Raw genomic sequence first — 25,426 nt, 5'->3', positions numbered from 1 at the left:
AGACCTGGCTCCACCCCTCCTGCAGTGTTCAACTATGACAATGTCTCTTTGTTTGCATTGTGTGAGTTGTGTGTGTAGAAATGTTGCTGCTGGAAAGCACCCTACTATTAGGAGTCTGTGCCTTTGGCCCAGCTCATCACTACCACATGGCTCCCTCTAAAGGTTGCTTGTGAAAGAATGTGGCCCCTGGGCTGAAAAGCTCCCCCCCCCACACACACAAATGGAATGATTTATTAGTCATAATCCCAGTTATGTCATTAAGGGCAAGCAGACAGAGACTCAGCCAGACACCATTACACAACTATTTCAGTTTATTACTTCCACATAGCTTGTTTCTGCCTCGCCCACTTCTTCAGTATTTTTTTTTTTTAAAAAAAGCAATGAAAGAAAAGAAAACCCCAAAGATCAGGGGTGAGAGAGTTCAAGTTGCATACTGAACAGATTCAAAAAGGTTCAACAACTATACAAAAAACACTTGTGGGGAGGAAGGGAATCACAAAGGCAATTTGGCAACAAGTTTGGCATTGGGTGACTTGGCAAGAGAACAGGTACAGGCTCTTATTCTGCTTTTTGATAGGTACGGGTGCAGACCACGGTGCCCATCGTCAGAGTCTGAAAGAGAAGAAAACGTAAGCAAGTCTTACCCCAGAAACCCTGTGACCCGCCCAGGAGGCCTGTTCTAGACTGTATAATGACTTAGTCTTGGGGCATTACTTACAAAACCATAAGGGTGGGCTAATATCTAATGTATATTTTGGAAAGAGGTTTGACTGTCTATTCTCCATAGGCTTGCCTGCCTCTTGAAATATCGTTGCCAAACATGGCACAAGGGTTTCCAAGCTGGGTGCAGAAGACTTTATCACCATATTGGTGACACCATCTTGAATCAAGATGGCGGACCAGGATGGGACTTTAGTTTGACATTTTTTTGCATAGGTTTGGCTCTTGAGATATCATTGCCAAACTTGGCATGAGTGTTTCCAGGGTGGGGCAGAGCATCCACAGACAAGGATTGTATGTACTTGTCTAAAGCACAAATTTGAAAAAGTAAGAACAACAACCCTGCAGGCTGATTAAGTGGGCACCTCTTGCAGTTGATCAAAATGTTTCTAATTGATATAGCTAACCAACCATTAAATTGCAGAGGCAGCTAAAGTAAAGAGTTACTTGCTTGTTTTTTTCCAGGCACACTTTCATGTGACCAGGGGTGGGGTGGGGTTGGAGGCAGGTTAAATAGTTTCCAGGAGTGATTTCCTTCCCTTGCAGTTTTCTCTTCAAATTTTTAACTTGCCCATGTAGGCCACAGGTAAAGAGCAGCGTACTTTGTCTTACCAAAATCAACTTTCCGTCCTTCAGTTCTCGGACTAGCGAGGTCTCCTTCCCATCCCATTTCTGCACATGAAGGAGCTTCCCTCCATCTAGTGTCACAAGGGACTGAAAGAAAGAAATCAAATCAAGCTCATTGCAAAGTATTGGAAGACACAAGATCTACCCACCCTGGAAGAATGGCAGATGAAGGTCATGGAATATATGGAACTGGCGGAAATGACTGGCAGAATCCGAGACCAGGGAGAAGAGTCGGTGGAAGAAGATTGGAAGAAATTTAAAGACTACTTACATAAATATTGCAAAATTAATGAATGTTAGAATGATGTCGGAATGAAGTTAAGTGGTTTTAGCAGCAATGTTATAAAGGAGTATGTAAAAATGGATTGTTATTAGGTGAGAATGCAAAGTTAAAATACATCAAGGTAAAGGATTAAGATAAAAACAAGGAGGGAAAGGATTTGCTGAATTAACTAACTGAACTGGAATACAAAAAAGGGAGGTGTGAGGAGGTTAGGGAAACAAGCAAATGAAAGACAAGACATGAAAAGATTGATTTGTTTTTAATCGTTTTTACTTTATTGTACTTTGTATTTTTTCTCTTATTCTGTAACCATTTTTTTTTGAAACTTTAATAAATATCTTTAAAAAAAAGAAATCAAATCAAGCTCATTGGAGAGCCGCAGAATTGTGATTCGTAACAGAAAATAATTCTGAGTTCCACAAGCGCAACACAGAGAGACTACAGAGGAGGAAGGTGGACAGACAGTTTCATCCCTTGGGTGGGTTGTAAGCAAGGCCCCATCTGCACTATGGATTTAAGGCACTTTAAACAGCCATGGCTTCCTCCAAAAAAATCCTGGGAGCTTTGTTAAGGATCCTGAGAGTTGTTAGGAAGCCCCTATTTCTGTCCCAGGGCTGCAATTTCTAGAGTGATTTAAACATTTCCCCCAGGAAACCTTGGGAAGTGTAGCTCTGAGGAAAAACAGGGGTCTCCTAACAATGCTCAACATCTTTGTACCCATTACTTGGCCAAAGAACCACAATGGAAAATATAATAATAATAATAATAATAATAATAATAATAATAATAATAATATTTATACCCTGTCCATCTGGCTGGGTTTCTCCAGCCACTCTGGGTGGCTTCCAACAAAATATTAAAATACAATAGTCTGTTAAAAGCTTCCCTAAACAGGGCTGCCTTCAGATGTCTTCTAAAAGTCTGGTAGTTGTTTTTCTCTTTGACATCTGGTGGGAGGGTGTTCCACAGGGCGGGCGCCACCACCAAGAAGACCCTCTGCTGGTTCCCTGTAACTTGGCTTCTTGCAGCAAGGGAACTGCTAGAAGGCCCTCAGTGCTGGGCCTCAGTGTCCGGGCAGAACAATGGGGGTGGAGACGCTCCTTCAGATAAGTGTGGATTTTGAAGGATGACTGGGCCTTTCAGTTCTCATATTGTTTCAGAAGGTTTAAGTTTGGCAAGTTCCCCTTTAAATGTGAACTGAGTCATATCCCCCACCCTTATATGTGCCCAACGTGGGAGCCAGTGAGGCTGCCAGCTGCTGTAAGCCTATCCTATTGTTAACCTTCAGGCTCAGGTCATCTGTGCAGAGTGCCCTGCAACTCCTGTGAAGCTCTAAAGCAGAACCTCTCGCAGGCCATACATGTTGTTTTAACATCTTGTCCTCTGGCTGCCTGCCAGCCAAAATCATTTGCTTCGAAGGTCAAACATGCAGCTTGCCAGTAATTCACACATGCTTGCTTCCTATGGAATGCAAATGAGATATTTCCATTGCCTCCCGCCCATTACGTTTTGCTTGACAAGTGTCTGTACACCACTTAAAACAATATTTTTAGTCAATTAAGTCATTTGGCTTTTTCCTTTAAGCAAGGGTAACTGAAACTGCACACCAGCAATACAAGCACCTTTTTGAGAATAAGGAAAAGCACTGGAAGAATTTACTTTCACCACTTGGAACAAAAAGCCCTTCTTTCCCCATCACATTAACATACCAGGGCAAAAATGGATCTTTCACACTCAACCCCTCAATTAAAATCAGTTTCAGCTCACAACCCTAGTTTTTAAAATATGTCGTGGCATCATCACAAGCTGCTCTCACCAGTAACAGAGATCCTGCAGTGAGTCATGGCTATGTGATTATTGAAAAGAAGAATTGTTTTAATACGCTCTAACCTACTTTTTTATTTTAAACCCCACCCACCCCCGGCAAGGCTTCAGAGCTGCAGGCTGTGTCATTTGAGGGTAGAAACCAGTAGCACAGCTTCTTTTGACAGACCATAAATATCAACGTCACAGCAACGGAATTGGTTTGTTCAGGATCTGATAACAGGTAAGAGAAAACCACTTTGATGAATAGGAATCCAGTATACAAACTTAAGGTTGTTAATCAGTGCAAACCTCCGCTGGTTTGCTCAAAAATAAGACTTGCTGATTTCAGCATGGCCTGCTCTAGAGTAAGCATGCACCTGCCCTGCTTTCATTACAGGTTCCACTTGTTCCAAATTGATATCAAATCTAACTCTGCTCCAAAACTGGAATAACCTAACACTCAGTACTTTTTTATTGAAGTTGTTTCAGTAAGTGCCACACTTTTTAACAACAAAAAGAGGTGCCAGTACTGTGTACTCTTGAGTATCCCCTAAAAAAAGCACTAACACCTAAAGAAAAACCCAACGCTTATAGAAAAACAGGTAAGCTCTGGTCTGGTCAGATGCAATGACAGGGGTGTGACTAGGTACCTAAAGGACTCTGGTCACAAGCCCATGGCATAAATTTGAATGAATGTAGAGAAGACTTCTAGGCAAGTTAAGAGACTGGGTTATTGGGATCTCACCAGCTTTGCACAGCAGCTCTGCAAGCAAGCCCAGCAGCTCTGCAAGCAAAGGTTGAAAATAAGGGGGAGAAGGAGTAGGAGAGTTTGGGGGGTGGCAGCACAAATGACCAAGGGCTCAGGTACCCTGGGCTACTCCCAAACAAAGCCCTTTCCGTATGGACCATAAAACAGTCTTCATAATGAAACAGACCAGCCTGATTAATGACAATTAATAGTAATAAATTTTATTTATACCCCGGCCCTTCCAGCCAGAGCCAGGCTCAGGGCAGCTAACACCAGTAAAATTACAGTAAAAACATAATGGGGGGGGGGGAAACCCAATTTAAAATACAGGTTAAAATGCAATTTAAAATGCAGCCTCATTTTAAAAGTAGCCCATAGATCAAAACCATAAGGGGAGGGAGACATAAGGGTCAGACTGAGTCCAAACCAAAGGCCAGGTGGAACAGCTCTGTCTTGCAGGCCCTGCGGAAAGATGTCAAGTCCTGCAGGGCCCTAGTCTCTTGTGACAGAGTGTTCCACCAAGTTGGGGCCAGTACTGAAAAGGCCCTGGCCCTAGTTGAGACCAACCTAACCACCTTGTGACCTGGGACCTCCAGAATGTTGTCATTTGTGGACCTTAAGGTCCTCTGCGGGGCATACCAGGAGAGGCTGTCCTGTAGAACTGAGCACCTACTCCAAGCGTAGGGAACCTTTGGTCCTGCAGAGGTTGATGAACTACAACTTCCATTATTCCTGGCTTTTGGTCATTCTGGGCTGACAGAAGCTGTAGTTCAGCAACAAGCAGAGGGCCAAATGTTCCCATTTCCTGACCTTCTGCATTCTCTCTCCCAGGCCCTCCTCATCACTTTATGTTTCTGCAGCACCTCGGCATTTCTCCCCAAGTTAAGAACAGAAGGAAAGCCCTATGGGGTCAGGCCAAAGGTCCAGCTTGCCCAGCATCCTGTTCTCAGAGTGGGCAACCAGGTGCTCACGGGAAGCCTGCAAGCAGAGCAGCAGCACAACAGAAAATCTCCCCACTGGTGATTCCCAACCAAGTGGCAGGACATAGGCATTGTGGCCAGTGTGAGACTTAATCTCCACTGATTTGGTTCCGTCCTGGCATCTCGAGAGACAAGGATCAGGCAGCAGGCAGTGGTGGCTGGTGTTCATTTGGAATGGTAGGGTGGAAGGCAGAGTCAATGACAAGCAGAATCAATTAATTCTGGTTTTGCCCCATCCCCTGCTGAGTTTTATTTTATTTTTTTTAACTATCAATTCTCTATTGATTAAACGATTTGCATGTCTATACAAACATTATGTACTATCTCTTAACAGGTAAAAAAAATAGAAAATTATATAAAATAGAAAATTTATAAAGAAATAAAGAAGTAACAAAGATAAGAAACAAAGAAATCAAAATAAAAAAAGAGAGACAAAGTTATTTACATAGTAAAAGTACTCATCAGCACAATCCTTCCTGCTGGGCTATATACAAGGGCAACTAAGGACTAAGGGACTAAGGAGCAGGAAGATAGCAAACAGTGCTACCCCTTTGAAGTGGATGCAAGTAAGAAGGCAAGCAGGTGAGGGCTGGCTAAGGCCAGCCCCGGGATGGTGTGGTAGTGTCCCATTTGCCCTAAATAGACCAGCCTGGACTGCCAGCAGCTGACAACATGGCCAGCCAAACTAGACAGTCATGGGCTAAATAGACAAATCAGTCTGATCGGCTATAAAACATCTTCTGTATTCTTGTCTAACCCTTTTGTAGCTCCTGATGGGACCTAGCAAGGGTTGCAGTCACAATCTTGACAGCCAGAACTCTACCTTGACATGTCTGTCATCCGCGGTCATCTCATCAAATTCTTCTCCTATTGTGAATTTGATCTCCGTGCTCTTGAAAGTGCTCTGGGTCTTGAGGGTGATCTTGTTGCCGTCAACCTCAATAATGGTGGTGGGTTTGGTCAGGTTAGCCATCTGCCTCGTGGCAAAGCCCACGCCTGCAGGAAAAGGAGAGGTTAAAGGGGGTGGGAATTAGCAGCCTAGAAGCTTGGAAGTCAGTGTGCCATAATAATCACAGCATTAATGGGATGCTGGTATGAAAAGCAGATTTGTTAAGACAGAAGAAAGCTAATGAAGGATTAAAAAGAAGGTGGAGGTGTGGGAATCTTTGACCTTTCCAGATGTTGCTGAACCACAACTCCCATCATTGTGGGCCATTAGCTATGCTCACTAGGGTTGATGCAACATCTGGAGGGCCCAAGGTTCCCCTATACCTTCTCGAAAGAGCTGCTTGCAAAACTGCTTGGTTACACACACACACACACACACACACAACAGAACACAATAACCCAACACCCAGCCACACCACCAAAAAGAACAAAGGCTTATTCATCAAAATGAAATCAGTTGCACTGAAGGTGGAGCAAGCGAGTCCTTCTTGACTTACTGAGATAGAGAAATCAGCCCTCCATCACCAGTCCTTGTAGGGAGTGTTCTTTCTGGCATTCAGCCATGTAAGTGGAGAGGACTCCTAAGAGACCCACATGTTTGTATATGATAAGCTGCAAAGGAGAGCTCTCCAGGCAGGATTTAGCAGTGTGGCAAGACTCTTACCATTTGCATTCCTTTGGGGGTGGACCTCTCCTCATTTAGCTGCTAATCTGATTGGATTCGTACCCTTGCTGGCAACTGCAATGGAAAGGAACGGCTTCGTTGTGCTCCCACCAGAGCGGCCCAGTCTTCCCTATGCATTGCACCCTATGACCAGCAAACCTTACACACACACACACCCCAGATCTGCAACTAGTGTGTTGCGTAGTGTATAGCGTGTCAGACTAGGACTGGAGCAGACCCAGGGTGAAATTCCTGTTCTGCCTTGAGGCCCACTGCATGACCTTGGACCAGTGGCATTCACCAAGCCTTGCACACCTCGCAGGGGTGCTGGGAGGCTAAAATGGGGAGCCCCTTGAAGAAAAGGTGGCCTAATAGATACAATTTTAAGAGGGTTACTTTGAAGATGGGGTGGGTGGTGAACCTCACCTCCACATCTCCCAAAGGTGAGAACTGTCAAAAAATCTCAGGGTGGGTGAGTTTTTCCTTTCTGCTTCCCAGGTCAGTTCTGCTCTTAAAACCGAGATCTCTTCCATATCCTTTGTGATTGGGAAAAGGATCGTAAGCTCAGTGATAGAGCATCTGATCTGCATGCAGAAGGTACCAGGTTTGATGTCCCCATTATTCTCAGGTACAGCCAAGCATGCCCAACGTGTCTGATATCTAGTCAATGAGGAGCAAGGCCTGGGAAACTTTCCAGCTCAAGCTCAGTCTGCAGAGCATGAGACTCTTAATCTCAGAGTTGTGGGTTCAAGACCCATGTAGGGCAAAAGATTCCTGCATTGCAGGGGGCTGGACTAAATGAGCCCTTCCAATGGGGTCCCTTCCAATTTTACAATTCAACATCCTCTTCTGGGCAGTCTTCCAAGGACAGCACAACATGGTGGGTGGGGCCAGAGGCAAAAGCGGGCAAAGCAACAAATACAGATTTTATCTTTGTACAGAAGGATTTGGCCCCCGGTCCTGGGTTTCGCCACCCCTAAATATAGAGAATACTGAGCAAGATAGGTCAGTGGTGTGACCCATTACAAGATTATGTTGTAGGTTCCTATGATTAACAGAAGGGTCAGAAGCTCAGGGATGGAGAACATGCTGCTTTTCTTGTAGAAAACCCCAACTGCTGGGGTCTCCAGTTACCGTAAAAAGGATTCCAGTTAGCAGACAATGTTGAAAGCATTTGCTGAGATCCTGGATTGCTATTGCCAGTTAAATAAATGCCCTTAGTTCCTCCAAACATGTCACAATGTCTACTGGGGCCTTCGAGTGTCCTTGGAGGAGGAAAATAATCTTGCCCAGAGTGCAATAAGGTATGCTAGAATTTCTAGAAGGAAGATAAGCACCATGGGAACTGACCTTCCCTGGAATATTCCAACCCACCCCCCCTCTCTCTCACACACACAGAAGATAAGCAAGTCTCTAACTCCTTTACTTATTGAGAGATACAACAGAAAGCATGCAGGCAGGATTCTGCCCAATTTCTCATTAAGGTAGAATCTTGGCCACATTCACACCATACATTTAAAACACTGTTATAGGACTTGTAACACTCATGGCTTCCCTCAGAGAATCCTGGGATTTTTGTTAAGGGTTCTGAGAGTTGCTCCATTCTCCTCCCAGAGCTACAATTCTCCGAGTGGTTTAACAATTAGTCCCTTTTCCCAGACAACTCTGAAAAATATGGCTCTGTGAGGGGAATAGTAGTTGCCTAACAACTCTCAGAGACGTGGGTGGCGCTGTGGGTTAAACCACAGAGCCTAGGGCTTGCCGATCAGAAGGTTGGCGGTTCGAATCCCTGCACCAGGGTGAGCTCCCGTTGCTCGGTCCCTGCTCCTGCCAACCTAGCAGTTCGAAAGCACGCCAAAGTGCAAGTAGATAAATAGGAACCGCTCTGGCGGGAAGGTAAACGGCGTTTCCGTGCGCTGCTCTGGTTCGCCAGAAGTGGCTTAGTCATGCTGGCCACATGACCTGGAAGCTGTATGCCGGCTCCCTCGGCCAGTAAAGCGAGATGAGCGCTGCAACCCCAGAGTCGGCCACGACTGGACCTAATGGTCAGGGGTCCCTTTACCTTTACCTAACAACTCTCAGCACCCTTAAACTACAGCTCCTAGGATTCTTTGAGGGAAGCCACAACTGTTTAAAGTGGTAGCATAGTATTTTAAATGTATGGCGTCATGTGAACCTGATCTCATCTTCCAGTTTCCTGGCCAAAGAGTGTACAGGGCCAAAAGGTACTTTGCCCTCATCTGCAATTTCTTCCAAATTTTTGATATTTTAAATTTTTAATCAGCATATTTATCATGCCACCTGAAATTAGGCCCCGCCTGTTCTGTACTGATTTGCCACTCTCAGACAATCTCCCAGCAACTTTTCCCAGTTCCAACAAGCACACAAGAAGTTCCACAGAGCATCACAGCCTCCAACGTTTTCCAGCTGAAAAAAGGCACATAACACCCTAGTCATCAAACCACAGAACACCACCTGAGCCTCTTCATGTCATAACTCTGTGGAAGAGTCTATTTCACCTGCTGTATTCTTTAACCCTGCCATAGCCTCATAGCCCATCAATCTGAAAGATGTTTGTTTTTGGAGTTTAAAGGAGTAATAGAAGTGGGTCCTGCAACAAAGTGTTGCAGCATATTCCCCCTCCTAATAGAAGTGCTCTTGTCCCAAGCTTCCAGCCACCCAATATTCTCTCTAAGCAGATAATTCCACTCTCCTTGCATTTTCCCTTCTCTCTTTTTGAGCTGTCATCCTACATTTCCTTTTTTTTAAAAAAAAAAAATCTTTATTAAACATTCAACACATATTTACACAACAATTTGCCATTTTACAATTTATGCACTAACACTACACAACAAAAAGAAAAAGAAAATAAATGAAAGAAAGAAAGATATTAAACTTCCGATTGTTCTCAAAAAACTAAGTCTCATATTATTTTTTACACAGTATCATATTATACTTTGTTTCCTTAATTTCTTTCTGAGAAATATTCTTTAGTTTGTTGTCTATACATTACAAGAATCATTTAAGGTCTGCTAGGAGGTTTTTGCTATTATAAAAGATTTTCAAATATTCTTTAAAACCTTTGTTGTTGTTTAGTCGTGTCCGACTCTTCGTGACCCCATGGACCAGAGCACGCCAGGCACTCCTGTCCTCCACTGCCCCCCGCAGCTTGGTCAGACTCATGCTGGTAACCTCGAAAACACTATCCAACCATCTCGTCCTCTGTTGCCCCCTTCTCCTTGTGCCCTCCATCTTTCCCAACATCAGGGTCTTCTCCAGGGAGTCTTCTCTTCTCATGAGGTGGCCAAAGTACTGGAGCCTCAGCTTCAGGATCTGTCCTTCCAGTGAGCACTCAGGTGAGCACACTTAAAACCTAGTGAGCACACTTAAAACCTATCCATTCTTTATTCACATTCTGCACTGAGTACCCTCTAACTCTCCCCTTCATTATTGCCAATTGGATGTATTATGTACAATACCCCCAAACTCTTTGAATTTTTTCACTCTGATTTTTCCTTACATTCCATGGCTACTGAGCATGCTCAGTACTCATGGAGCCTTGGGGGGGGGGAGGGCTCCCCTTCAGGATTCTCTCCACATATGCTGATACCTCCTGCTTGTCTTAAGTGGGTTTTGTTTTGGTGGTTTTTAGGTACCAGTCCAGCAGCACTCACGACCCACGTTTGCAGACAGAGGGAGAAATCGGAAGGGGGAGTAGGAAGAGTCCTTCAGTCCAGATAAGCAGCTCCAAGTATACCTCAAGCTTTGTGCAAAATGGCAGGCTGAACACTGCATGGGGCTTTAGTGCAAATGCTCACGCACTTAGATACATATGCATTACAGAGCCCTGGAGAGTCTAACTACTCTGACCCCTAACTAATGACAATGGTAGCAGCTAGCAGAAATGAGGCATGCCCTTCCCCATAAAGTGTAGGGCAGTGGATTACCAGATAAATACAATGAGGGGGTGTATAGGGCTGTTCAGGGTTCACATATAAAAGCGAGAGAATAAAAGGCTGAACGTATTAAGAGAGCCAGTGTGGTGTAGTGGCTAGACTATTGGGCTAAGACCTGGGAGACCAGGGTTCGAATCTCCACTCGGCCATAAATTCACTGGGTGACCTGGGGCCAGTCACTCACAGCACAGCCTACTTCACAGGGTTGTGAGGATAAAATGGGAAGGAAAAGGAACCGTTTAGGACAGCTCGAGCTCCTGGGAGGAAAGTTGCCATATAAATGTAATCAAATAGTAATGAACATGAAATTAGAGAAACAAAAGAAAATAAGTCTCCTGCTCAACTCTCCATCATTTATGCAGTGATTCTGCCTGCATTTACTTCGGAGCAAGTCTTACTTATGATGGGACTTACTTCCGAGTAAGTCACCGAGTCATTTGCTTTGCATAGCACAGGCTAAGATAGGTTTAAATGCCACCCTTTCCATCTTGTGGCTTAAGAATAAGAGGAGGAATAAATCTCGGGCGGGCAGATCTGCCAAGGCGCTGCAGGAGCCAAGCGGGCGGGGTTTGGCCCCATTCCAACCAGCGTAAACCAATCGCCCCACAGACGGAGAGAGGAGCGCCCTGGGCGGAGGCGGCGTGGCCTAGCGCAAATGGAAGATGCGCCGAAAGCGCAGCTGCCCCGGGCTGGCTTTCCCCGCCCTCTTCCCCAAACTTGGTTCACCGCTCTGACCTCGCCCGGTGCCTCCGGGCGCCTCTTAACCGCGAGACCTTTTGTGCGTCTACTCGGAAGCAAGCGCCATTAAGCTTAGTTCTAGGCTAAGCACCATGCACGAGAGATATTCCATCATACTCGAGATTCACGACTGGGCAGCTAGATCCGTTTTCTTGGCTTATTGAAACGCGCCGAGAAGCGTGCAGTTTTGCTCGCTGCAGCGGCAGACACGCGTCCCCAACCCTTTCCACACGTGGCGTTTTCCTCTCCTCTGCAAATCCAGGAAAGCCCACGCCACCTAGTGCACGCGTTCGCTCTTAAAGCGCCCCAAGGCTGCGTTTTGCTACAACAAATGGATGGCTGCAATCCCTAACCACCGCTAACTACCCTTACCTGGGCGTAAGCTCCATGGAATTCAATAGGTCTCCTCCCTGGTAGACCTGGGATTATGCTGTGACGCGGGGGTTCTGCTTTCTGCACCTCCGGGGGTGGGGCTGGGGCTATCAGAATGCAATATACCCGAATTACCCTACGCACCACCTGCAGCCACGGCAAGGATCCGAATTAAACGCATTTACACCCAGAAGGGATTAAGAGGGAAGGATTCTCCCGGCAGCCTAATCCGCCGCGGAGCCCCTTCAGTACTACAAAACGGCAAGGTTTGAATGAAATGCCGGCCCTCCGCCCACGTGGCTGGCGGCTCAATTTATCCAAGGGATTTCCAGATGGCCGCGGAGGAGAAAACGCCCCAGCTCGCCGGCGCTCGGCGTTACCAAACGCGTTACCGCACCGAGCGAGCTGCCCTAGCCGAGCGCATTCCAAGATGCACCGATAACATTTCAGCCTCCCGGGCGGGCGAGTGATTGATGGTGGAAGGAAAAACCCCGCTGGCCTTCTCGGGGTTGCAGTGCCAGCAGCCTGCAAGGTTGTGCGCTCTCTTCCTAGGCAGTCTCTCCCCTACCCCACCCCCCCAAAACGGGAGGAAAAATAGTATCCCTGCTCTTACCGATAGCTTTCATGTAATCGTCGAAATTGCAGCTGTCGACCAGGTTCCAGACGCCTGCGAAAGCCTCAGCCATGGCGAACCTTGCCGGGAATGTTTGTGCAGCGAGGAGAGAGGCTTTCACGCAGCGCGCTTGCTAGCTAGCTTGGCGCTCTTTATATTTATATATATATATATTTTCCAGGCGCGGCCGCCGGCCTCCCTTAAATAGCTCTTGCTTCTGATCACATGGGTGGGAAAGAGCAAGTGATGGGCTGTCCGTCATACCCCGCACCCCCACCCCTTGTAAGCGGCAAGCCGGGAGATTGGAGCAGCCCGAACGAGCTACCGAATGCTTTCGAAGCCTTTAGGAACGCCTGCCGGGTGGAGCCGCTTTTGGTGGTGCTGCTGCAAGACAGGCTGGGATTCAACTAGTGTAGCGTCTCGACAAGACAGGCTGGGATTCAACTGGTGTAGCCTCTCGGCCATCCCAGCCCCCACACAGACACGGTCCCTGGCAGACTTTGCTGTGGCCTATCACTGGGTTTAGAAGGGGCAGGGGTTGTGCCCAGACTGATACGATAAAATAGAAGTGGCCACTGCAGCGTTGGGATCTGTGCTTCCTCTTTAATTACTATTGCTATAATTGTCGTTGTATTGTAAGTTTATGCCATCTTTCCTGCTAGGCAGGCCAAATGCAAAAGGGGATGAGGCTGCTCCACCTTAATTGGGGTAAGAAGAGGGAATTTCAGCAGGTGCCTCTTGTATGATAGGCTAATCTCTAGCACTTTTGTATGAGGAGCTGCAGTATACACTGTTCTCTGTCCAATTTTATTTTCACAACAACCCTGTGAAGTAGGGTGCACTGCGTGTGTGTGTGTGTTTGAGAGCGGGAGAGGGACTGTCCTGCTAACAGCACCGTCTTAGATATATCTACTCAGAAGCCAGCCTCTCTGAATCAAATGTGGCTTACTCCCAGGTAGGTGAGTACGCAGCGTGGCAGTCGGAGGGCGTTTCTGGACTGTCGCTGTCTTTGGGTGGAATTCATAGCGCAGACCAACCAATTATACTCAGCAAACAGGGAAGGGCTGCAGCTCAATGGCAGAACGTCTGGTTTGCACACAAAAGGTCAGGTGGACCTTCTGCCAGGTGGAGCTGAGAGACACCCCCAGTCTGAAACCTGGAGAGCTGCTGCCAGTCAGTGTAGACAATGTTGAGCTAGATGGACCCTTGATCTGACGCGGCTTCCTGCGTTCCTGTGGCCTGAACGAGGGTCATGGCTGGGTGGGGATTGGAACTCGCAGCATGCTGGCTCTCTCCCTTTGCATGTTGTTGGTTCTTGACCCCACTATCAACATTCCTTCACCCCTTACCCGCGTGTAAATATAGACATATTCTGGTCAACTGAGGACAGCACTTCGTGCCTCTGATCTGTGAAAGAGCATGCCACAATCAACTTGTCGGCTTTGTTTTCTGAAAGTGCTGCAAGCAGTTCTTAAGTGATGTTTGCAAGGAGGTAGGTGGGCCCTTGTTGAAATCCCCAAGCCCCACTCCCTGACTCTCACCTATTGATGGGTCAGTGCATCTGGCTGTTAACCAGAAAGTTGGTGGTTTGAGCCCACCCACCCAAAGGTGGAGTCCTGCATAGCAGGGGGTTGGACTAGATGACCATTGGGGTCCCTTCCAACTCTACAATTCTGTGAATCTGTGTTTCTTCTGCCATAGCCTTTGCAACACAGCAGTGGATTAAAGGCCTGCAGATAGGCGTTTTTCAGACATTCAAGTTGATAGGGGTTGGGGCTACATTCATAAGAACAGCCTTTGCCAAGCTGGTGCCCTCCACATGTTCCCATCAGCCCATCAGGTTTATTAGGGAATGCATTGTGTTAAAGGGATGGGGAACCAGTCGTGGCAATCTCACCCCCCCCAAAAAAAACCATGCTGAATTTGAGGTCCCAAAAAGAGCTGCTTTTCTGTGCACATGTCCCTATTTGCATCTCCCTTCTGTCCTCCTGAGTCTCTTTAAGAGAGTTTTGACTGAAATACTTAAGGAGGCATCATTTAAAACAGGTATGGTAAAACCCTGACCCATGGGCCTTCTCCTCTCCCCACAACACATAGCTATATTAAGGTCTCCCAAGACCTCTCCAAAATTTAGTTGAATTAATAGTAACCATTAATTATAATTTAAGTTCAATCGTTTTAATTAATATACACGGGGCTGCAAAATCCCACTCACTCCCCCCCCCCCCAGTTCTGCAAAGGGAACCTCCCTGGGCATAAAAAGGTTAGCCACCCCTGATTTAAAATATTGACAGCCACTCAGCATTTCCTCATAGGCTTCAATGTGGTCTATATCAACCTGCCATGGCATGAGAGGGGTGGACTGGCAGTGGCACTGAATTCCCCAGAATGGGGATGAGGCAAGGCGGCAGTGAGGTCATGGCCAACACGGAGCTGCTATGACCATTGCCTTGTGCCATCCCAGCAACCACAGCACCACCGATAGGGTACTGCTAGCAGGTGGCGCTGTGGTCTAAACCACTGAGCCTCTTGGGCTTGCCGATCAGAAGGTTGGCGGTTCGAATCCTCTTGATGGGGTGAGCTCCCGTTGCTCTGTCCCAGCTCCTGCCAACCTAGCAGTGCAAGTAGATAAATAGGAACCGCTCTGGCAGGAAGGTAAATGGTGTTTCCATGCGCTCTGGTTTTCGTCACGGTGTTCTGTTGTGCCGGAAGCAGTTTAGTCATGCTGGTCACATGACCCGGAAAGCTGTCTGTGGACAAATGCCAGATCCCTCAACCTGAAGCGAGATGAGCACCACACCCTATAGTCGCCTTTGCCGGAACTCAACCATCCGGGAGTCCTTTACCTTTTACCTTTTTAGTGCTCTGCCATTCATGCAGCATTTCTGCTTCCAACAAAATGAAGCAAAGCACAATGAAAACTGCAATGGTTATAAAAGGAACAAACAACAGTAAAAGCCAAGGGCAGGCAGAAGCATCATAAAACATCATTAAATGCCACATGTGTCGGTACGGGTGGTGGTGGGAACTAATGGAAAAAGAAGAAGAAGGATTGTGTAGAACTATAGAAGGACTTTGTATTCTGTTTCTAGATCCATCTCATAGAAGTGTAGAATTGGAAGGAACCCCCAGGGTCATCTCGTCGAACCCCCTGCAATGCGGGAATCTCAACAAGAAGTCCCCCATACAATTTGAAACCATACTAGACCCTGTTTAGCTTTGCAAATGTGCTAGAAGATTTATTGATGCACCACTAGGAGGATAGCCTAGGCCAGGCATCCCCAAACTCAGCTCTTCAGATGTTTTGGGACTACAATTCCCATCATCCCTGACCACTGGTCCTGTTAGCTAGGAATGATGGGAGTTGTAGTCCCAAAACATCTGGAGGGCCGAGTTTGGGGATGCCTGGCCTAGCTTATGGGTGTGAAACCTCTGGTCCACTGGGAGTCAAATTAGGCCTCTGAGGCCATCACTCTAATAAACGGGGCATGATGCCAGCTGGTGGGCAGGGTTTGATTCTGTGTTGGGAACTGGCACATGTGGCTAAAGCAGCAGAATTTAACCTCTGGCTAATCTGCCAATTCTAGATGAACACTGCTCTCTCTACTGTGCTCAGCTTGATGCCTCTCCCCACTCGGCTGGCTGGAAGCAAAAGAGCACAGGGCCCCTGCGCCTTTAATAACTACAACAGCTAAAATCCCCTTACCTACACAATTCTTAAAGGTGCAGGAGCAACTTGGCCACACACAGAGCCAGCCTTGATTCAGAGTTATTGCTTGTGCATATAGGGACTCTGATGTGCACATACAGATCCCATGAGCTTTGGATTGGTCCGACTGTGGGAAACTAATTGTTGCCATGAAGGTAGTCTCTGATGTGACAATCTTCTTTCGGACAGAAGAGTGACGGCGATTATTTATTCAACGGGTTTCGGCAATGCCACCAGACTATTTAGGGCATGCTCCTTTCCCAGCAAGGTCACTCTGTCCTGCTGACCCTGCCAAAGGCTGCTTTCCCAGTGCTGGCTCCCGGCCCACTGCTGGAAAGAGACGCCAGGTGGCCTCAGTCCATATTGCTACCGATTCCTGCACAAGCCATGCTGTCTAGTAGCTGCAGAGCAACATGGCTCCCGAAAGCACTGCCCACCCTGTTCACCTTGGGCCTGGAGTCACCTGACTCAGCACTAAGAGCAGCAACAACGGCTCCTGGATCTGACTTTGATACTGAAATCTGAGTTGTGTTGGGGGGCTAAGTATCGCATGGAATGTGGTCTGTGTTACATTCAATAATGTCAGCTTTCTCAAAATCATGCTTAGAGTTGTCTGCCTCGCCTTAATGTTCTGCAACTTCTGCAATGCACCAGAGACAGGAACGGCCCAAGACATTTTGCCACCTGAGGCAAATCAGAAAATAGTGCACCCACCCTGGGAATCATAGTTTGTTAAGGATATATAATAATAAAAAAATATTATTTGTACCCTGTCCATCTGGCTGGGTTTCCCCAGCTACTCTGGGCGGCTTCCAACAAAGATTAAAAATACATTAAAATGTCACACATTAAAAACTTCCCTGAACAGAGCTGCCTTCATATGCCTTCTAAATGTCAGGTAGTTGTTTATCTCTTTGACATCTGATGGGAGGGCGTTCCACAGGGTGGGCGCCACTACTGAAAAGGCCCTCTGCCTGGTTCCCTGTAACCTCACTTCTCGCAGTGAGGAAACTGCCAGAAGGCCCTTGGTGCTGGACCTCAGCGTCCAGGCAGAACGATGTGGGTGGAGATGCTCCTTCAGGTATACAGGACCGAGGACATTTAGGGCTTTAAAGGTCAACACCAACACTTTGAATTGTGCTCGGAAACGTACTGGGAGCCAATGTAGGTCTTTCAATGAGGATGCTTCATGAGAAGCAGCAAGAGCTCTGAGCGGAGAATGGCACACCCAAGCCAGTGGCCAAAGGTAACAAACAGGAAGAGCAGTGGCTGAGAGCTGTGCACTCTGCCACTGGCCTGTATTGGCCTCCGTGGGGAACCCATGACTTGAGGTGACTGAAGACAGCCGGGGGAGGGGGGGTCCGCTGGCCTCAGAGCCCTGCCCAGGAGGGCAGCAACAAGTTCCTCATAGTGCTGCATTCACAGCCAAAGGAGAAATGGCAAAGGTACATGAGGACACCCCTCTTCTTCTTGATCTGCCACCCCTCTCATCTGTCCCCAGCACTGCTTGAGGTGACTGCCTCAGCAACCAGGCAACCTGGATAACCAATAGAGTTGGGGAACCCAAGGTTTAGAGGCCATGTGTCACAGTCCGGTCTACAGGCGATCGAAGCCCCGGCTGAGAACGTCGGGACAGGGGGAAAGATGACGGGGTGGGAGCAGGAGCGAGAGTCCAGAAGCCAGGGATCCGAGGGTTAGGAAGCAGGGAGTCACGAAGTCGAGGGCCTGAGGATCAAGAAGCAAGGAGTCAAGAAACCAAGGTCCAAGGATCAGGAAGCAAGAAGCCAAAGGCAGGAAACGAGTTGATGTGGCAAAGAGCCAAAGTGAAATGCTGACCTTGTATCCTTTCCCAGCTCTTGCCACCAGGTGCAGTGAGTTACCAAGCGGTCTCACCTGTGCGGCCACACCTTGCCTCTCCAGAACAAACTTAGGAAAGCCCCAGTCCTGCAAACCCCTACTGGTCACAGGGCCTGGCTCCTGCATGCACTCCTGACACCATGTGTCTTGCATATCTGGCCTTGGGGACTCTCCTTAGGCCACACACCTCACCTTTCTCCACAAGCAGTAGGGTAGGAAGGCAGGGGCGGGGGTACACTGGGCAGCACTGAGGCTGCAGGGCACCGGAGATGCTGTCCAGGGTGCCCATGATCTCCCCCCCAAAGCTTGGGGGATCTTGGGTGTTGGTGGGGCACGCTCCAAGTGCTGGCAGGGGTTGTTCTGCCAGTGTCCTCAAGTGCTTCTGTCCTGCTGGATTGTGTCCTGGCACTGGGATAATGTCTGTTGCATGGCACGATGGATGATGGAGAGGTGGGGGTTGTTTAGAAATCTGCAGCTTTGGTGTGGCCTGCTGTATGAAATGAGAGGAACACCCATTGCTGCACCCACTGTTACCTCTGGTGCTGCATGCTAATGTTGTGTGGCCCCTGGAAGATTGTTCATGAGTGAACATGGCCCTCAGGCTCAAAAAAGTTCCTCACTCCCTGCAGGAGAGACTTTGCAGGCACTATATAACTGCCTCTCCAGGTTTGGAGGCCTAGCTGTGCCCAAGTCATCTACCACTGACCTTTTAAATTCTTGTCTGCCTGTGTTAGATTCGGACCTTGCAACCAGCCCATCTGCTATATATTTTGGCAAGAGGTTTGTCTGTCTCTTTGTCCACTTCTCCGTTCCCTATGGGTCCTTGATATATTGTCGTCAAACTTGGCACGAGGGTTCCTGGGGTGGGGGCGGCAGTCTTTGTTGACATTTGGAAGGTGGGTGCCATTTTGAATCAAGATGGCAGACCGAAACTTCACTTAGGCATGACTTCAACCATTTTTTGGCATAGGTTTGTCCAAGAGTTCCTGAGGTAGGAACAGTCACTTTACTGTAATTTGGATGCCAGGAGCCATTTTTTAATCAAGACCAAATCATGGCTTCGGCGTGATTTCACCCACTTTTTGGCATGGTGGGCCAAAACTCACAATTCATATGAAATATACTCAGAGTCGCAAAGTGATTTCATGCTCTTTATTCAGCTCATAGTGGTGAGGAGGAATGAATGAAAGTCCCCTCAAGGTATCTGCTTTATATACATTATTTACACAATGGGCTGCACATGATTGGCTAATTCCGGAATTCTACTGTAAGCCAATCAGGTTGTGGATTCACTTCTATCTGGAGCATGATTGGGTAGTTCCTGCCAACCAATCATACTGCTGCATTGTTCTAGGACCAATCAGACTGCTGCATTCTGAATCCTATTGTTCTAGGACCAATCAGGCTGCTGCCTTTTGGATCCTATTGTTCTAGGGCCAATCAGACTGCTGCAGTTTGGATCCTATTCAACCCAGTACATAACACCCCTCCCCTCTAAGTTCCAGTCCTGCCCGGGAGGTCGCATTCATAGTCCTCGAGGTACGCCGGCGGCCTACGTGTGCGTTGCGGCCTGGGGTGTTCCCTGGTCCGGGGTTCAGGTTCTGGCTCGTGTTCCAAGGATGCTGGCTGTGATGGGGCTGTTTGGTCTGGCGCAACCGGCTCACTCAGTCGTGGTTCTGGTTCCGGTGTCCTTTCGGCCTCGCAGGTCCTCTCTGTATTTACTGATTCTGCCTCTCCTGCTGGCCCCTCGTGCTCTATGGGCCTCACTGCCCCTCTGTTCCCTTGGGACTCCTCTGCCCTTTCCTCCTCCTAGTTTTCTCCTGGGAATCGTCGCCGTATCTGGTCGCAGTGGCGGCGCCAGCATTGCCCCCCATCCGTTAGCACCTCATACGACACGGGGCCAGTGACCCTGGTGACTGTGGCGGGTACCCATGCTGGGCCTGCCCCAAAATTCTTTGTGTACACTGGGTCCTGAGCCTCGAAGGTCCGGGGGTTCTTGCCTTCCCCCACCACTGCCTCATCCTGAGCTCTATCGGGGTGAAGGCGGTCCAATCTGATTGCAAGGCGCCGACCCATTAGTAGTTCAGCGGGGCTCCGGCCAGTCGTTGAGCTGGGGGTGCTGTGCTGTGCTAGAAGGAATGTGGCAAGGCGGTACTCCCAATCCCCTTGTGTCATACGGCGAAGGGTGTCCTTGGTGGTCCGCACCATGCGTTCTGCTTGGCCATTGGTGGCAGGGTGGAATGGCGCCGAACGGATGTGGCGGATGGCGTTCTGCGTTGTGAAGGTTTGGAATTCTCCTGACGTAAATGCAGTCCCGTTGTCTGAGACGAGAGTGTCAGGGAGCCCGTGGGTTGCAAACAGCCTGCGTAGTACCCGGATGGCTGCGGACGTAGAAGTGGACGGTACCAGTGCGACTTCCAGCCATTTGGTGTAGGAGTCCACCACTATGAAGAATGTTTTCCCCTGAAAGGGGCCAGCGAAGTCCACATGCAGGCGTGACCATGGTGCTCGGGCGGACTCCCAGGACTGGACTGGGGCCCTTGGGGGATCTGGGCGGGATTCTTGGCAGGCCTGGCAGTGTTTGACCCAGGCCTCTATCTCTCCGTCGATCCCTGGCCACCACACATAACTCCTGGCAAGGGCCTTCATTCTTACTACCCCTGGGTGTGTCTCGTGTAGGGCTGTGAGGACCCTTTTGCGGAGGGGCTGGGGAACAACGACCCTGCTTCCCCATAACTGGCACCCCTTGTGGGCCGACAGTTCATGTTTGTGGGTTGTGTAGCCGGCGAATTCTGGCCCGGGGCTGCTGCTGGGCCATCCCCTCCACACCCAGTCCAGGACCCGGGAGATGACCCTATCTTTCTTGGAATGGTGTGCAACTTCTTGTGCCTGAATGGGGCGGTCAGGAAGCAGCTCCAGGCTCATAACCTCTTGTGCAGGTGCTGGGTCGGGGCCTGTTTCCGGTAGTGGTAGCCTGCTGAGGGCGTCCGCATGGCCCATCGCCTTCCCCGGACGGTGAATCAGTGCATACTGGTAGCTGGCAAGGAAAATTGACCACCTGAGGACGCGAGGAGACAGCACTTGGGGGGTCTGCTTTTCAGGGGCAAACAAGCCAAGCAACGGCTTGTGGTCAGTCTTTCATACAAGAAATCATGGAATTTTTTTACTCCCTTCACGATTGCCAGACCCTCCTTGTCGATTTGCGAGTAGTTCCGCTTGGTTGCGTTGAGTGTCTGGGAAAAGTATGCCACTGGTACCTCTCTTCCATCCGGGAGTTGGTGTCCCAGGACAGCGCCAATTCCATAGGGCGAGGCGTCGCATGCTAGCACCACCGGCAGCCTCTCGTCGAAGTGTGCCAAGACCGAGTTTGAGACAAGCAAGTCCTTGACTGCCTGGAATGCGGCCTCCTGGTGCTGGCCCCACACCAAAGGGGCCCGCTTGTCCAGGAGTCTGTGTAGGGGCTCCGCTACCGCCGCCTTGTGGGGAAGGAAGGAATGGTAAAAGTTCAATAGTCCCAAGAAGGCCTGAAGTTCAGTCTTGTTCTTGGGCGCTGGGGCATCACAAATGGCCCGTACCTTGTCCCCAGTCGGGTGGACCCCTTCTGCGTCCACCATAAATCCTAGAAAGTCCACCTGAGGCACTCCTAGTAGACATTTTTCCCGCTTCACCTTGAGACCCGCCGTCTGGAAACGGTGCAGAACGGTGCGGAGGCGGTCCTCAAACTCCTCTGGTGTGGGCCCGGCAATCAACACATCATCGAAGAAGGGGGTGACGCCAGGAATCCCTTTAAGTAGAGAGTCCATTAGATTCTGGAATATGCCTGGTGCCACGCTGATACCGAATTGCAGCCGCTTTACCCTGAATGCTCCTCTGTGCGTCACAATCGTCTGTGCCTCTGCTGTGGCCTCATCTACTGGCAGCTGTTGATATGCTTGGGCCAAGTCCAGCTTGCCAAAAATTTTCGACCCAGCCAGGGTGGCAAGAACATGGCTGACCACTGGCACTGGGTATGCATGGGCCGTAAGGGCCTTGTTTATGGTACATTTGTAGTCTGCGCAGATGCGGACCGAACCATTAGGCTTGACGGGTGTGACAATTGGGGTTTCCCAGGGGGCATTAGGCACCGGCTCCAGCACTCCTTGCTCCACAAGCCGGTCCAATTCCTCGTCTATACGGGGTTTCAGGGCGAACGGGACCCGGCGGGCCTTGAGCCTGACCGGTCGTACTGCGGGGTCAAGCTGTAGAGCAATGGGGGGGCCCGTATACTGTCCCAATTTCCCATCAAAAACCCCCGGAAATTCCTTGCATATGGTGTCCACGTCCACTTGTAAGCTAGTGTGGTTCACCCCGGTGACGGCTAGCCCCAGTGGTCCAAACCATGTCAATCCCAGTAAGCTAATGTAGGGGCCCTTGACCACCAGCAATTCCAGTTGCCGCGTCCGCCCTCGGTATTGCACCCTGAAGGTCCCCACCCCCATTGTGGGGACCTTACGTTTCTGGAAGTCCCGGAGGGTGAATGGGGCCGGCCTGAGTTTGGGACCCCCAGTAGGACACAGTTTCTTTAAGGTCCTTGCCGAGATTATGGATAGAGTTGAACCCGTGTCAAGCTCCATGCGGCATGGGGCCCCCTCTATCTGTACGTCAACATAAATTTTCTCTACGTTGGGGTGGGGCAACTGGTATACCTGGAAGTCCGTGAGCTCAGTCGAGTTGCCTTGGTGCGTTGGGCCCCGGGACCTGGGGCTCTTGGATTGGTCATCTGATGCCTGGCGTCGGGTGGGCCGAGCCAGACACACCCGGGCGATGTGTCCTGATTTTCTGCACTGCCTGCACTCTGCGTTGCGGAAACGGCAGGTCCTCCTCTCGTGACTTTCTCCGCAGCTTGTGCAGTTCCCTCCTTCTCGTCGAGGCAGCTGTGGTATGTGGGCTGCTTGAGTGCGCTGCTGTACTCGGTGCACCTCCTCCCTGTTGGATCCTGAGTCGTCGGTGAGGTCTTCATGGTGGACCCTCGGTTGGGATGGCTGGCTCGGCCGTGCCTCTTGCGTCGACCTCTCGGCAGCTTCCGTTGCCAGGGCCTCCTCCAGAGCGACCTGGAACGTTAGGTCCTTCTTAGCGTAGAGGCGTCGTTGCAGCTTCTCATCCCTCAGGCCACCGACGAGGCGGTCACGAAGCATGTTCTCCAGCTCTGAGAAGTTGCAGAACCGGGTGGCTTGGTGGAGAGAGGTCACAAACCCAGTTATGGTTTCCCCAGGGGCTTGCCGCTTTGCGTAGAAGGCATTTCGACGAGCCACCACTGAGGGCTGCGGCGAAAAGTGCCCCTTCAGCTGTTCCATTATTGTTTTGTATGGAACAGTAGCGACGTCTTCAGGCGCAAGGAGAGCCCGGGCGATTTCAAACGTCTCCTCTCCGCAGACGCTGAAGAATATTGCCCTCTTCTTGGCGTCTTCTTCATCGGTGACCCCTTTGGCTTCTAGGAGGAAGGTGAAACGGGAGGCGTATGCTTCCCAGTCTCCAGATGCTGGGTTGAACGGCGAAAAGCTGCTGTTGGTTGCCATTCTGAGTTCCTTGTGTCCCGGAGCTGAAGCCTGGATACACGGTGCGAGGCAGCGATGCGGCAGGTGGCGGTGCTGCGGTGCTGTGTGTGGCAGTCAGCTCAGCGGGATCCCATCCTCGTCGCCAGTGAAATATACTCAGAGTCGCAAAGTGATTTCATGCTCTTTATTCAGCTCATAGTGGTGAGGAGGAATGAATGAAAGTCCCCTCAAGGTATCTGCTTTATATACATTATTTACACAATGGGCTGCACATGATTGGCTAATTCCGGAATTCTACTGTAAGCCAATCAGGTTGTGGATTCACTTCTATCTGGAGCATGATTGGGTAGTTCCTGCCAACCAATCATACTGCTGCATTGTTCTAGGACCAATCAGACTGCTGCATTCTGAATCCTATTGTTCTAGGACCAATCAGGCTGCTGCCTTTTGGATCCTATTGTTCTAGGGCCAATCAGACTGCTGCAGTTTGGATCCTATTCAACCCAGTACATAACATCATACTACCCATTTTAAATTCTGATTTTTTTTTGTTTTCTTTAACTACCCCTGGTAGTGGCAAGCACTCCCCGCCAGTCTATAAAAACTGAGACCCGCAACACAATGTTGCAGCATGAAGTTCTGCTTTTCAGGGTGACAGCCAGCCATATCTTATTCCATATTCTATTCTGTTCTCCCCTCCCCAGATTTTCCATTCCTCTTCCTCCAACAGCCAGCCAGCATTCTGTGACCACTGAAAACACTTCTCTTTAGTTATCTTATACCCCCCCCCCCCATTATCTCTTGTTCATGAGTTTGGGCTACATAAGGATTCCTCCTTGAGGAACTGAATTCCCGATTTGTATAGGATTGCTAATTGTGTAGGCTGGTGTTCAACAGGTTCTGATGCTGTTGTGTTCCACAGTGAAGATCACTCTGCAAATTCCAGTTTGTGCAGAGCTCTCATTCCAAATGCTTTCTTCTGCCTCTTTGGGCATAGTTACTTTTTAACATCCTTGCCCACTTGAACAAAATAATTACACAACACGACCAGCTTGAACCGCAGTTGAAGTGGCTGCTAACAAGGTAATGTTGGGCACTGGAAGGAAGTCAAAGGGCATTTGTACTATATCCTCTTGCTACCCAAAACTATTTCTTTGCTCAGCACATTGTCCTCTTGGGCATCGCTTGACTAAAGTGGTTTGGAGTTGGCCCAAACCTTGGCTGTGGGTGGGAGGAGAGACTGCCGATTATGTTGATCATGCTGTCTGGGGCTGATGGGAGTTGGAGTCCAACTACACCTGGAGACTATTACAGTGGTACCTCGGGTTAAGAACTTAATTCGTTCTGGAGGTCCGTTCTTAACCTGAAACTGTTCTTAACCTGAGGTACCACTTTAGCTAATGGGGCCTCCCGCTGCCGCCATGCGATTTCTGTTCTCATCCTGAAGCAAAGTTCTTAACCCAAGGTACTATTTCTGGGTTAGCGGAGTCTGTAACCTGAAGCGTCTGTAACCCAAGGTACCACTGTACTGGTTTGGTGAGTGGGAGCCACATGTTGAAAGCAGCTGCAGCTGAAAGCAGCTACTAATCTTCAATGTCCTGTGCTGCAGCGCCACCCTCGTCAAGTCCAGAAAAGATACTGCAGCTCATCCATTGAAACCAATGGAAGCCTAGTAAAATGCTTTATTCTGAGACAAGCCTCTCATACACCCAGCTTGGTATAATCTAATTTCAGACAGCAGTCTCTCCCAGTCCTATCTGTAAGTGGCAGGGATTAGACCAAGGACCACACGAAACAGATGCTCCACCACTGAGTTACAACCGTTCCATGGGAATCAGTATGTGTCATGGGCCAGGAGTCAGCAGCCGAAC

The 25,426-nt window shown here is 49.1% G+C and overlaps 1 protein-coding gene across 1 annotated transcript; it reads right to left on the bottom strand.

Moving 5' to 3' along the window:
• Positions 1–293: 293 nt before the first annotated feature.
• Positions 294–12,622, bottom strand: FABP3 (fatty acid binding protein 3). The gene is made up of 4 exons (XM_079986513.1): positions 12,456–12,622; positions 5,988–6,160; positions 1,333–1,434; positions 294–612 (listed from the first exon to the last, which is right to left on the bottom strand). The coding sequence occupies exons 1-4, from the start codon at positions 12,526–12,528 to the stop codon at positions 559–561; spliced, it is 402 nt and encodes a 133-aa protein (XP_079842639.1). The 5' UTR covers positions 12,529–12,622; the 3' UTR covers positions 294–558.
• Positions 12,623–25,426: the final 12,804 nt, after the last annotated feature.

The sequence above is a fragment of the Podarcis cretensis genome (assembly GCF_951804945.1).
Source record: "Podarcis cretensis genome assembly, chromosome: 8".
Taxonomy (NCBI): domain Eukaryota; kingdom Metazoa; phylum Chordata; class Lepidosauria; order Squamata; family Lacertidae; genus Podarcis; species Podarcis cretensis.
Note: the sequence above shows the minus strand (reverse complement) of the source record. Positions and strands in the feature narration are given on the sequence as shown.